General features: G+C 44.5%; 1 protein-coding gene across 1 annotated transcript; it reads right to left on the reverse strand.

Moving 5' to 3' along the window:
* Positions 1-849: 849 nt before the first annotated feature.
* LOC128367322 (uncharacterized) lies at positions 850-4,282 on the reverse strand. Its single transcript, XM_053327977.1, has 2 exons — positions 3,188-4,282; positions 850-3,087 (listed from the first exon to the last, which is right to left on the reverse strand). Exons 1-2 carry the CDS (start codon positions 4,280-4,282, stop codon positions 928-930), a joined length of 3,255 nt encoding a protein of 1,084 aa, XP_053183952.1. The 3' UTR covers positions 850-927.
* Positions 4,283-13,500: the final 9,218 nt, after the last annotated feature.

Below are 13,500 nucleotides of genomic sequence, written 5' to 3' on the forward strand. Positions count from 1 at the left end.
CCGCCGTACAAATCTCAGACAGGGGGGCACCTCTCCATAAGGCCCAGGAGGTAGCGAGGCCCCGTGTGGAATGTGCATGTACCCCTGCCGGGGCAGGCACGCCTGCCTCTTTATATGCCTGTTGGATTGCCTCTACAACCCAATGGGACAGCCTAGCCTTTGAGACTGGCTGCCCAAGAGTGTTAGTCCTGTAGCAGACAAAGAGTTGGTCCGTAGCCCTGTGGGCACGAGTACGCTGAATATAGAGCGTTAAGGCCCTGACGGGACACAACAGTGATGCCCCACTCGACCCAACTCCACCATCCTGAGGAGGGCGAAAAGGGCGCAACTCAAAACTCTGGTTGGCGCGAGACTCAGACCAGACCTTAGGGTGGAATGCAGGATTAGGTCGCATCAGCACCCCAGCATTCCCAGGCAAGAAGCGGCAGCACTCTTCATGCACGGAAAGGGCATGTAGCTCACCCACCCTTTTTGTTGACACAATAGCCAACAAGAATGATGTCTTGAGCGAAAGCCATTTCAGCTCCACCGTTTCCAGAGGCTCGAACGGCCCATGTCGCAAGGCTGACAAAACCATCTCCAAGTCCCATGGGGGGACACCCGGCCCCCTGGAAGAGTGAGCAACCCTACCAGCCCCCCTAAGGAACTGAGCAATAAGGTCACAACAACCCTGTGCCAGTTTACGAGGCCCAACACGGGCTGCCTTTATGGCTGCCACCATCCCCCTCAACGTTGAGGGAGACTTGCCTGCCTCCAACAGCTCCTGGAGGAACTGAAGGATATCAGGGGCCATACAGGAGAGGGGATCTACCTGTCGCGAGGTACACCATGATTGAAACATGCCCCACCGATAGGAATAAGCAGCCCTGGTAGAGGGAGCCCGGGCGCCCTGCAACGTGCCTACCACAGACTGGGGTAATCCCATGGCTAGAAATTCGGCCCTCTCAGGGGCCAGGCCCAAAGCCTGAGGCCCTGGGGAAAAGGGTGAAAAAGAGTTCCCTCGGCCTGGGACAGGAGGTCTCGGCGAATGGGAAGCTCCCACGGTTGGCCCTGAAGAAGGGGCGGAATCTCTGCAAACCAAATCATCTGGGGCCAATTTGGGGCCACCAGGATGAGGCTCACCTCCTCTACCTGGACTCTCTGTAGGAGTTGGTGGAGGAGGATGAAGGGAGGGAAGGCATACAGGAGGCCCAGTGGCCACTGATGTGCCATTGCATCTGTCCCTAAGGGAGGATCGTCCCTCCCCATGGAGAAAAACAGGGGACAATGAGTGTTCTCCCTGGATGCAAAAAGATCTGCCACGGCTGTGCCGTAGCGATCCCATATTCCGCTCACCACCTCTGGATGTAGCCGCCACTCTCCGGGGAGAGGTCCTCCCCTGGAGAGCCGATCTGCAGCAAGGTTCTCCCGACCTGGCACGTATGTGGCCCTCAGGGACTTGAACTGGGGATGAGCCCACTCCAATATTATCCGAGCCAATCTGCATAGGCGAAGGGAACCTAGACCCCCTTGCCTGTTGATATATGCCGCCGCTACTGTACTGTCTGTACTCATCAGCACATGGCGGTCCTGCAGCACTGGCAGGAAGTGCAGAAGAGCCAGATGGATAGCCTGCAGCTCCAACAGATTTATGTGCTGCGCTAACCAGGGTCCGTGCCAAAGGCCGCTGACGCCCTTGCCTTCGTGGACAGCCCCCCAGCCTACCAGGGATGCGTCTGATGATACCACCTGGCGACGCAACACAGGCCCCAGTGCCATCCCACGTGCTAAGTTGGCCGGCCGCTGCCACCAACGGAGAGCCACACACAGTCTGCGCGTCACCAATACGCTGGTCTGCAGATTCCTCCGTGGGCAAAGTCCAAGGCCCAGGAGGCAGCGCTGCACCGGGCGCATGTTCAGAAGAGCCAGAGGTATGACATGCACTGTGGCTGCCATTAACCCTAAGAGGCGGAGACATAGCCTCCAGGATACTCTGGCCACAAGCCGGAACTGGGACAGGCAAGTCCTGAGGGTGGCCTGTCTCACAGGAGTCAAGGAAAGAGTCCCTGCCCTGGCATCCAAACACATGCCTAGGAACTCCGTGGACTGTGATGGCTGGAGCCTGCTCTTCTTCCTGTTGAGGTGCAGGCCTAGGTACTCTAAGTGCTGCAGGAGACGAGTCACATCTCTGCGGCACTGCCCCTCCGAGCGAGCACACACCAGCCAGTCGTCCAAGTAATTGAGGATGCGAATACCCTCCCGACGCAAGGGTCCCAGTACAGCGTCCATACACCTTGTGAACGTGCGGGGGGCAAGTGATATGCCAAACGGGAGGACACAGAACTCGAAGGTTCTGCCGTTGAAGGCGAACCTGAGATAACGTCTGTGCCCTTCCCATATCGGGATCTGAAAATACGCATCCTCTAGGTCTATCGTGGCAAACCAGTCGCCCTGGAGGATGGCCTGTCGAACCCGTGGCACAGTCAACATCTTGCAACGTAGGGGCCTCAAAAACTTGTTCAATCCCCTCAAATCCAAGATTGGCCTCAGTCTCCCATCCTTCTTGGGAATGAGGAAGTAACGTGAGTAAAACCCCGCCTGAGGATTGTCCAGCGTCACTTCCCTGATGGCTCCCTTCGCTAAAAGCGTGTAGATCTCTGCTGCAAGCACCTCCCTGCGCTGAGGATCTGCCACCAGTGTAAAGGTGGCTGACAGAGTCAGAGGGGGAGGGTGCAGAAATTGCAGTCGATAACCCTGAGTCATGGTGGAAACCACCCAGGGGTCTGCCCCAAGAGTCTCCCAGGGCAGTTTGCACTGGCCTAGGAGGTGGCATGGGGAGACAGGGTGCCGATAATTGTCAGGAAGAAGTGGGCGGCTTGGGGGGCCCCTGGCCCCGGCCCTGCCTACTCCGCTGACCGCGTCTAGCTCTACCACGTCGGCTGGCCTCCAACCGGACCCGTAGATCACTGGAAGCAGAAGAACCTGATTGAGGGGGTCTTGGCTGTGGGGCTGGTGAAACCTGCTGGTCACGGCCCCGTCGGAGCATACCAGACATCTCCTTAGCACACTGGCGGGCTTCTTGAGCCTGCTGAAGCATTGCCTTGGCATCTGGTCCAAACATAGCAGAGGGGACCACAGGCAGCCGGAGTAGACGGGCTCGGTCTTCCCCCTGTAACCGTGACTGAGACAGCCAGAGATGGCGTCTCACCATACAGAGCGAGGCCAGGGCCCTACCGGTCGCCACCGCCTGCTCCTTCATCAACTTGGCCAAAAGAGATGACACCTGCTGCACCTCCGCAGTTATGCTGGAGTCTCCCCCTAACTGGCCGGCCAGCTGGCGTTGGTACAAGGCTAGAATAGCCCCAGTGTTCACCAACCTGCCCTGTATGGCCATAGCCCCATGCAGCTTATTGAGCATGGCATCCATCATCTTGGTGTTCCTGCTCGGGCAACTCGGTGTCCCCAAGACTGACTTAGTGGGGGACATCAAGGGCCCCAAAGCCTGATCCATGGGAGGAGGAGGTCCACAGCCAATCCTCTCTCGACCATGCACACCTGCCAGCCTTCTGCACAGACCTGACCAACGATGGGCTTCAGATGGTGTGGCAAACTGTTTCAATACCAGATCCTCCACATCAGGAAGTAGAGGCATTGAAAAAGACTGTGACTGAGTTGGAGTCACGTCATCAAACCGGGAGGCCCTCTGTCCTTGGTCCGCTGGCATGTCAACCCCCAATGCCACCGCGGCCCGAGCAAGAAGCTGGTGATAGAGAGGAGAGGTGATGTCCTGCTCGCCCACTAAATGCTGAGACTCCACCCCCTCTTGAACAGGGAGGAGGGCTTCGTCCTCAGGGTCAATGCCCAAGATGTCAATGTCCCCTTCATCAGACGCATCTGACATGGGGGAGACCAGGTGTAGCTCTTCCTGCCCTTGCCAGATGGGGGCAGTGTGCTGGACAGTAGGTGGGGCTGCAACCGTAGCTGCAGGAGGAGGCATCGCCACTCGTGCCCTGACACCCCCTCCAGAGGGATGAGGTGATTGTGCCACCGGGTCATGCAAAACCACCCTTCTTGGCCGTTTTGTAGGCCCAGTGAGAGTGGCTGGATGTGTGACAGGAAACACTCGAGCCATAGCCTCCCTCACTCTAGCTGGCAGGATGAAACAATTCATGCAGAATGCGGGGTCCTGGCTGGCCATGCGTGCATGGTCCAGTCCCAAGCAGTGCACACACTGGTCATGACCATCCTCCATGGGCATCCTTACACCACAGTTCAAACAGGTGTGCCCCACTGAACTAGCCATTCTTCCGCTGTACACCTGCACTGAAGTATGCCTGCACTGGTGGCACTAATCACCTGTCATACACTGACACAGAAGTAAAGTACCGCCCGTGGAGGAGTGTTTTTTTTTTTTTTTATGTTTTGTTTGTACACACTCCCGTAGGAATCACTGGCAGCCAAATTCGCCCGTCGCCCTCCAACTAGGTCGGATTTTACGAGGAGCTATGGCAGTGTGTGTCAGGCAGCGCTGTCACCGACACACACAAGCCACACTTGGCTGCAGAGGTGTAGCGATCAGCTGGGAAGCACGCCCCCGTTACCTCCGACGAGGTCGGATTTCACAGAGGACGATGGCTAAGCAAGTGGACCGGCAAACCGGTGTCACAAGCCGCCACGCTTTCACCAGCCCGTGTAGCAAAGACAGTTGCCACAATCCAGAGAGGGGCCCGTAGACCAGCTCTCCCAAACTCAGTAAGTGGATATTGTGCACACCATCCGGCTAACACACGCTACTTGTCTTTTTGTTTTGTTTTTTCTTTGCTTCTCAAGAGAATCACATACAACTGCTTGCAGTGGAAATCAAGGAATCAGAGTGGCCACACAGGTGTGGTGCTTATATAGCCCAGGTGGCTAATCAGTGTGGCCACGACAGGTGATGTGTCTTAAAGAGTAATCCACAACAGCTGCCCCTGTGGGGTCAGTCCCCGTACATATGGAATATGTAGGGTGGAGAGATAGTCTTGACACGATAGAGAACTCCTATTATTGCAAGTTAAAAAATACATATGTATTTGAAAATATAATATATAGCCATTTAATTTGTTGTAAAAATGTAATCACTTAAGTGACTGGGGACCTTTGTTGTTGGGTTACACCTTCATAAACATCTGGAACACAATATACACAGTTAAGATAGAAATATAGCCTTCTTTTTACATGTCGTTCCATAAGTAATATAGACTACATTAGCGAGATGGGCCGCGTTTGGGCGCACTGATATCAGTGCCGGTAGACCGTCGCATCAGGAGCTATGGTCCAGTAGGCCTGCCTCACTCTTGGTTGGTTATCAATTATTTGGCTTCTATGGTAAGCTTGATGAAAAAGAAGCTTTTCTAGTCCTACCCCTTCGGCTGGGAATCCCTAAACTGACATTTGACCAACACACCACAAGCATTCACAAAAGGTCCCAACAGAGACTCCATGTCATTCGCAAACTCCGTGCCCTCTCTGTTGCCCCCCACCTTCTGTCACTGCTGTTCACCAGCATCATCCAACCCATCCTCCTGTAGCCTACTGCTCACCATGTTTTAACAACATGCTGTCCACCACTAATAGAAATAAACTGACAAAAATAACACACACCGCATCCAAGATCATTAACCATCCCACACCCAACCTCACCGAGCTCAACCACAGAGCAGTCACACACCTCACACAAACAATAACTGTCAGTCAACTTCATAAATTCAATAGGCTATTTCAGCGCCACAGGGTAATTTTACTGTTGACTCTATTTTACACTTCACAACGCAGACGGACTTCCATGCTATAAACGCCAATTCTTGAATAGTAGCTAAAATAGCAGACATTTTAAACAAAAGTTTCATTTTTCTCAACATATATCATCCAGACAGTGTAATTATTATTTTGGCTGTAATATATATTTTATGTATTCAGTATAAATATCAGTTTAAACCCTATTTTACAACCCTTCTTTACAACCGGAAAAACTACAACTGCAGTGCTGACTTGTATTAAACGGTATGAAGCGGCTTCAGGGAATTGTAGTTTTTTTGAATTTAGTTTTTTTAATCAGTTTTTAATTCTCATTTGAGAATACAAATATTAGTGAAAGGGGAATGCAAACACATGTCTGTAATCAGATTTTAAATATATAATTGTAATATGACTGAAAATTAATTTTAACCGTATTTTATCCATCATTGGTATCGTCCACAGGTGTTGAATATACTGGCATGATAGCTCAGGTCGAAAGCTCTCCATAACAGTTAGTCTCATGTCTGTAGCCCCTTTTATTGCAAAATTATAAGCTCTCTTATATGCACCAAAGTCAAGGTTCAAAGGTCGACATTTTAAAGCAGGAACCATGTAGAGTCTTAATACTGACATATGCTGCTTTCCAGGCCGAGACCTTTCCAATTATGTATTTGGTTTAGCTTCATGACAATAAAATAATTTTCACATTTCATGGACCCAGGCCATACCAGGCTTAGTTTCCGAGAGCACTTTGAAGGACCAGTTGATAAAAATAAGCTTTTTTATTTATTGTCTTTTTTGTCTTTTTAGTAGAACTATGGACCAAACTGAGTCACCCTCAGAGATTAAAATACTGCTGGCAATGTGGGGTACTTAGAAGAAGGTCTTAAGTGCTTGTTTTAGGGTTAGACTGACCAAGACCAACCCGTTCTCATTCATGCATAAGCTATTTACACAACCATGGATATGTGTTGTATGTTTCAATGAAAATTGACAAACTATTTATACAATGAAATAGCCATAGAAGGACATGCAACTTGAAATGTATATTGACTGCACAAAGGAAATATAGGTTGTGTCACGGGCGACGAAAATAGATTATATAGGCTAGATGAAGGTGACAAGAGCAAAATAAATAATGTCAAATGGGCCTAAATAATGAAATTATCCAACAGTAGAGGTTGAATGCATTGCACAATATAATGTCCATTCATTCATTCATTCATTTTTCATACCGCTGATCCACTAGAGGGTCGCAGCGGGGGTTGGAGCCAATCCCATATAATGACACTGTGCGAGGGGGCAGGGTACATACTGGACAGGTCACCAGTCCCTTACAGGGCTAACACTGAATAGACAGACAACGATTCACACTTATATCTAAACCAATGGGCAATTTAGAGTGACCAATTAGGCTGCATGTTATTTGTATTTGGGAGGAAGCTTGATTAATCGGAGAGAGGCACGGCATGGGGATGGGGATAACATGCAAACTCCACACAGCAGTCATGTAAAGTCCACTTTGTTGAGGTATATGAAATTGAGACATGTGCAAAGATAAAAGGAAGGATGTGCAATATAAAGTTTAGTGTGAAAACCGCGTCTTTATCACGTTTATATGGCAATGATACAATATTTGTCCCACAAGCGCACGGACCCACACCCGGGAGTGAGTGGCCCAATAGAGGAAGACTTTTAAAGAACAATGATTTCATATTAAATATCATAAGCCACATATTCCTATAAATATACAATTCGATGAGCATCCTCACATTTTACAATCAGAGGCTATGAAACGTGTGAGATAGTGGCGTTTACAGTCGGGTTGTGGCAGTCGATGTTGAAATGGAATGCAGCCCACTGACGGCGCCGACCACTGAACAGTAGTCGAACGCACCCTCCTCCGCTACCAAAACCCGATAAAAGCTTTATTTTTCATGGATGAATTATTAAAACTAATGGCATTAACATTATCGTCCTGTTTTGTTAATGTATCAAGGACACTTTGATGTCTTTGTGTTGGTAAATGTTAAAGATATTATTCAAAGAAAACCTGACACGGAAAAAAATTGCCAACATTTTGGCGGTGGGTTTTCCGGTCTGCACACCAGAAATTAAAAATTAAAATACATGAATAAAATCAAGAATAAAATCTCCTTAAATGTTGAGTGTTTTAAAAAGAATATGACCATTTATCATGTACCAACATGTACCAGTACCAACTGCTGCGATACTGGGTTGCTTAATGAGCAAACAAATAAATATATAAATTCTACAATGACGAAAAGTACTATACCATGTCATACTGAGTCATGGATGTATCATAGAGCTCTTACAGTAATACATCCATATACTGAGTAGCCTATATGTTTTGGTATGGCTCAACTGGCATCCTCACCATTTTAATCGTCACTGAGGATCATGGGTAGGCTTATGTTTTTTACATAACATTGTTATAGACCAACAAAAGTAAACAAGCATATTTGATTTTTTATTGAAAGAACATGAAAAAATACATGTTTCTTGGACAGCTGAATGAGATGACAATCAAGCTGGTTGCCAGGATGGAGGCCAGGTCTTTCCACTGAAAAAAAATTAATAAAGACAAAATGAAGGGGGCGAGAATGAAGAATAGGTAGTGAGTAGTAATCATTGAATTGGTCATTTACAATATTAATAATAATAATAATAATAATAATATTACATTTAATTTATAAAGCACTTTACATTTGCAAAGAATCGCTTGAAGACTAATGCAGTGAGGGTTAGGGTTAAAAAAAAATCACAATTTTATAACAGTATGGGTTCAACTACACCAAGTGTTTCTGGTGTCACTCTCACAAAAGGTTCCTCATAGTAACTGTTGCTATTTGAAATAGATAGATAAGACAGATAAGATAGATACACACAATACAACTGACAGACTGAAGTTGAAACAAGCCAAATGTAGCAGCTTAAAAAGTCAAAGTGTTGTGGAGACATACAATAAATCAAATGAAAAAAACTCATGTACCCATCCATAACTTTAAAAATCTGAAACCATACCATCAATGTCTCGAATAATTGCATCCTGAGAAATGATTGAAATGAAGACTAGCTTCATTATTGACAAAATGTGCCAACAATGTAATCCTCATAACTGTTATACTTTGTTGCCTTTGCATAATTTAATATAATTATGAATAAGCAGTGGATTTCTCTTAGTGGTTTCATACGTCTCTGCATGCATAGCACAGCATTTCTGTATCCTGACACAAAACAGCAATGAACCAAGAATCCCCAGAAACAGTAAACTAAACAGGCACAGAATGACTTGGCCCACTAATAAATGAAATGTAATTGTACTTAACCAAAAAAAAACCCCACATACCACAAGTTGCAAGGCTGCCAGGCATAAAGCTGTTCTGTTCTCCCCTGTGGCAGGCAGACAAAGATATGGTTATTTTAATTTTCACCAGGAGTAACAATATATTTATTGCAAAAAAGATATATATGTATATATATATATATATATATATATATATATATATATATATGTTTGGAATCTTAGTAAAACAAGATCATTGACAGACACCTTGGGCTAAATGAATGTATAGGATGTTTACATTAACAGTACAATATTGTTACTTATACACCATTCCCTCAAGGTAACATATACAAATTGCGATAAATCTATATGTTATCCAACAGTTTCACAATGTCATACAGAGTTTCCTTTAAAGAAAAGGTATATATTTTTTCTATAGGTGTAATGTTTGCTTTTAGTATTTTCTACCTTTCTGTTCCTTGTCTTTAATATTTCCCGTACTGGGAACATTTCAAGTTGGTTGTGAGGACAACCTGTAATTGTGAGAAATATGTTATTCACAGACATGTAATTTTTGTATTCAAATCAGAACACGCTAACTCATCTTTTGCATCTTTTCTACTCTGTGACAAAAGCACATTCAGCTTTTCCCGGTGAGACTTGACAATCACAGCAGTATGAAGGTCTACACATGTTTCTATTCAAAATATTGGCCTTTCTGCCATCCTTTAGGTATTTTTTATGTTTGCTGATTGACTAACATATTACATTGTTTTCCACTTAGGCGATATATTTTCCTCTCATATTCCTGACATTATGGCTTTCCAGCTGTATATTATATGAATCAATGATTTACAGATATTCAAATTAAGGATCATTTATAGAAACACATGAATATAGCATCTATGCATATTGTTTTATTTCAAATCCAAGTTAACAATGTTTAGAAGGTCTAGAAAAATCACAACATTAACTTAGTGATGATCAATGTAAAATACAAGTCAAGTATAGATTAAACACACCTTTCATCTTTTTATGTCTTTGCTCTCGACGTTTTTGTAATGACAGCATAGCGGGTTCCTGCATGTGTGAAGCCTGTTGTGGAGGGCCCTGGAGAGAGGAGGGGGGAAGGAGAGAGGGAGCTTGGTGGGTAGGTTCCTGGAGAGAGGAGGGAGGAAGGAGAGAGGGAGCTTGGTGGGTAGGTTCCTGGAGAGAGGAGGGAGGAAGGAGAGAGGGAGCTTGGTGGGTAGGTTCCTGGAGAGAGGAGGGAGGAAGGAGAGAGGGAGCTTCGTGGGCAGGCTCCAGGAGAGAGGAGGGAGGAAGGAGAGAGGGAGCTTGGGGTGCATGTTCCAGGAGAGAGGAGGGAGGAAGGAGAGAGGGAGCTTGGTGGGCAGGCTCCAGGAGAGAGGAGGGAGGAAGGAGAGAGGGAGCTTGGGGTGCATGTTCCAGGAGAGAGGAGGGAGGAAGGAGAGAGGGAGCTTGGTGGGCAGGCTCCAGGAGAGAGGAGGGAGGAAGGAGAGAGGGAGCTTGGTTTAGTAGTGTTGCAGCTTCCTGGATGGAAGGCTGGGTGGCAGGTGCAGGGTCACATGGCACCAAATTCAATACAAATGTCTCTTCTGGTTGGTTGGCTGGGTTTTGGGATGGTGGCAGTGTGTGAGACTCTTCAGGAGTTTCAGGGTTGAGTCTTGTCCAACCTAAACATAGACATGGAACACACACAAACACAATATCTAATATTGAATTAGGCTGAAGTACAAAAAAGACAACATCTGATCAACCCAAGCAGGTAGCTCCAGCTCTTAAAAATGAAGCCTATGGTAAGTCCCTTAAACATGCATTTTCTAACGTGTTTTTCAAGTAGCGTATAGCTTCTATAAAGAATAGCTCAGTACAATGTGAGTGTGTGGTTAAGAATTGGTATTAGAGCCTTTTGACTAATTTTTATAAATTAGTTAATTGTAAACACATCTGTGACATTTTTTCAAGAAAATGTTTTAGATGTCTCTAAATCTATCTTTCTTTACTGCCCAGATTCCCTTCTGTCCTCAATCAGACTGTTTAGAAGCTGTTTACATAAAATTGTTATTATTAATGAGCACCTACTCTGGTTGGCTGTAGATGTGTCACCCTCGTTCAAACCCAGCAATTTTCCTTAAGTCCCATCTTTACCTGGTGTAATGGCTGTTGCAGGGGATGTAAGACAGTATATGGTGGTCTCTGAAATATTGTGTATTCCTGAATGAATGGAAGAACCTGCTGTTGCACAGTTGAAATGTCAACAAGATGTTTCAGAACTTTAAGATCATATCTAGGTTTTCTAAAAAGTAAAAATAACTTTTTAAAATGCACCCAGAGAATCCAATCTTAGCTTGAACAAATACCAGTATCCTATTTTTTTGTTGACATACAGCTTAAATGCAGACCCTGACTACAGATGTTACGTTTAAAGCATTTGGCTGACTATTTAATATGGCATTCTCCTCCCCCTTCACTATTTGCATGTTATACTTCGAGATCCCCATTGCATGAAACAACAACAAAATAGCCACCTACACACTCAAAATGTCAAGTTATGTTTGTCTTTTATATCAGTAAAGTATATCACATAGTGGACAAATGTATTTTACAGTTTTATGTGGTGTTTTATTTTGGGTGACTTAGCCATGTTGATGCCAGTGCTCAAACAAGCTCCCCCCACCACTATTTTGCAACAAGAAGAAACAACTACTTGGAAATGAGCAGGACAAATCAAGACCAAAAACAGATGGTCATTATATGCATGTGTGTGTATTCTATAGTTATTAAATTAATGCAATCTCACCTTCAACCATCAATTTGTAGACGGCCTCTATATTGTCAACGCATGTTTTTGCTGAGGTGCTCAGGTGGGCATGAATTGGCAGCATCACTTTGGTTTTGTGTGCCCCTGGCAACCTTTTGGGTGGATATCCTATCAGCAGCAGGGGCTTCAGTCCAAGGGTATGCAACTTCTCAAGCTGGGAAAAGAATTATTAAAGAGATATTTTAGATAAATTATCCATACACAAAATTGTACTGCTGAATAACTAACTGCTATCCATGAGCTTGCCCCTAATATAACATGAAAGCTACATAAGAAATCATATAAACTTATAATACATAATGGCACTATGACAAAAGCAATCATATGTACATCATTTTAGGATAGATAAATGAGAGAGTTTCAACTTTGGAGTTTCAACTTTGAAGACATAGTTAAAATATTTTTTTAAGTAGTTCAAAAACCATTAAGCATGACTTATATTCTAATTAATGATACTGTGAATGAGAGGCAATATATACTAATTAATTTATTATCCTATGTAAAAGTAATAAAACATGCTTTACACTTATGGTGAATTAGATAATTCTGTAAACATACCAGAATGGCAGCATCATCCAGTATGTGGGATTTTGTGTTGTTTTTCTCCACTGACGACAACCACTGTTTCTCCATACTATGAAATGTTTTAATTTTTTTGTGGAGTCTCACATTTCTGGGCTGTGGATGATTGCAAAAGTTGCACATTTTCAGCCCACAGTATATTTTTTCGTTGCATTGTGGGCAAGTTTTTTTTTGGGATCCTCCAGTCATTTTTTGTAATTTGAGAGACAAACACAAGATACAGACAAAACAGACACTACAAATGATACAGACACAATATACAAAGATACAATGAAGAGAGTGAGAGTGAAAGCGAAAGAGAGAGAGAGTGATTGAGAGACAAGAGTGAGAGAGAGAAAGTGAATAATTGAGAAGAAGGAATTTAAAAAGATGAGAGCGAGAGCAAGAGAGTGGCTCTTAAAAGTGCCGTTGGTTTATGTGTGAGTGTGCGTATGTGTTTGTGTGTCTGGTATGGAGGTGTTGCAAAAGTCTGTAAAACAGGAAGCAGAGAAACATGATTAGTATAGAATTTGAAATAAGTGAGCATTTATTAATTTAATTTCTATCAATATTAATAAATATTGTAACTAATGATTACATCTTTAACTAACCAAATTGCAATATACCTAATAAAAAACAACCATTGCTGTACACAGTCAAGTAACTAAAAATAATGATAACTGGCATAATGTCTTTTTTTAATCAGTGCTTGTACAGCCTTTTATGGTGCTTTTTATCTGTTGTCGTATATTTCATTTTATCAAATAATGAGTACAGTGAGTTTTATTAAAATATAGCATAAGTGTGTATGTAGGATACTCTATCTGTAGATTGCTTGTAGGTCTTCTTTTTATTTGATTATGTATTTATTGTTATGGGTCTGACCCATAGACTGTATAAGTCTGACCCATCTGACCGCAGGATGAGCGACCAGTCCGATCCTCTGGAGAAATCCAGGGCCACGTTTTGTTACAATCCATCCCTGATGGCGCTAATCTCTAAAAATCAAACTTCTAACATTTGCCTTGCACTA

Source organism: Scomber japonicus, chromosome 2, assembly GCF_027409825.1.
Source record: "Scomber japonicus isolate fScoJap1 chromosome 2, fScoJap1.pri, whole genome shotgun sequence".
Taxonomy (NCBI): Eukaryota; Metazoa; Chordata; class Actinopteri; order Scombriformes; family Scombridae; genus Scomber; species Scomber japonicus.

Bases quoted from the DNA above. Each gene is read 5' to 3' on its own strand.
- LOC128367322 (XM_053327977.1), bottom strand. From the start codon at position 4,282: ATGGCTAGTTCAGTGGGGCACACCTGTTTGAACTGTGGTGTAAGGATG. The intron at 3,088-3,187 runs GTGAGACGCCAT...TGTTTGGACCAG, and splicing joins CCCTGGCCTCGCTCTGTATG to ATGCCAAGGCAATGCTTCAG.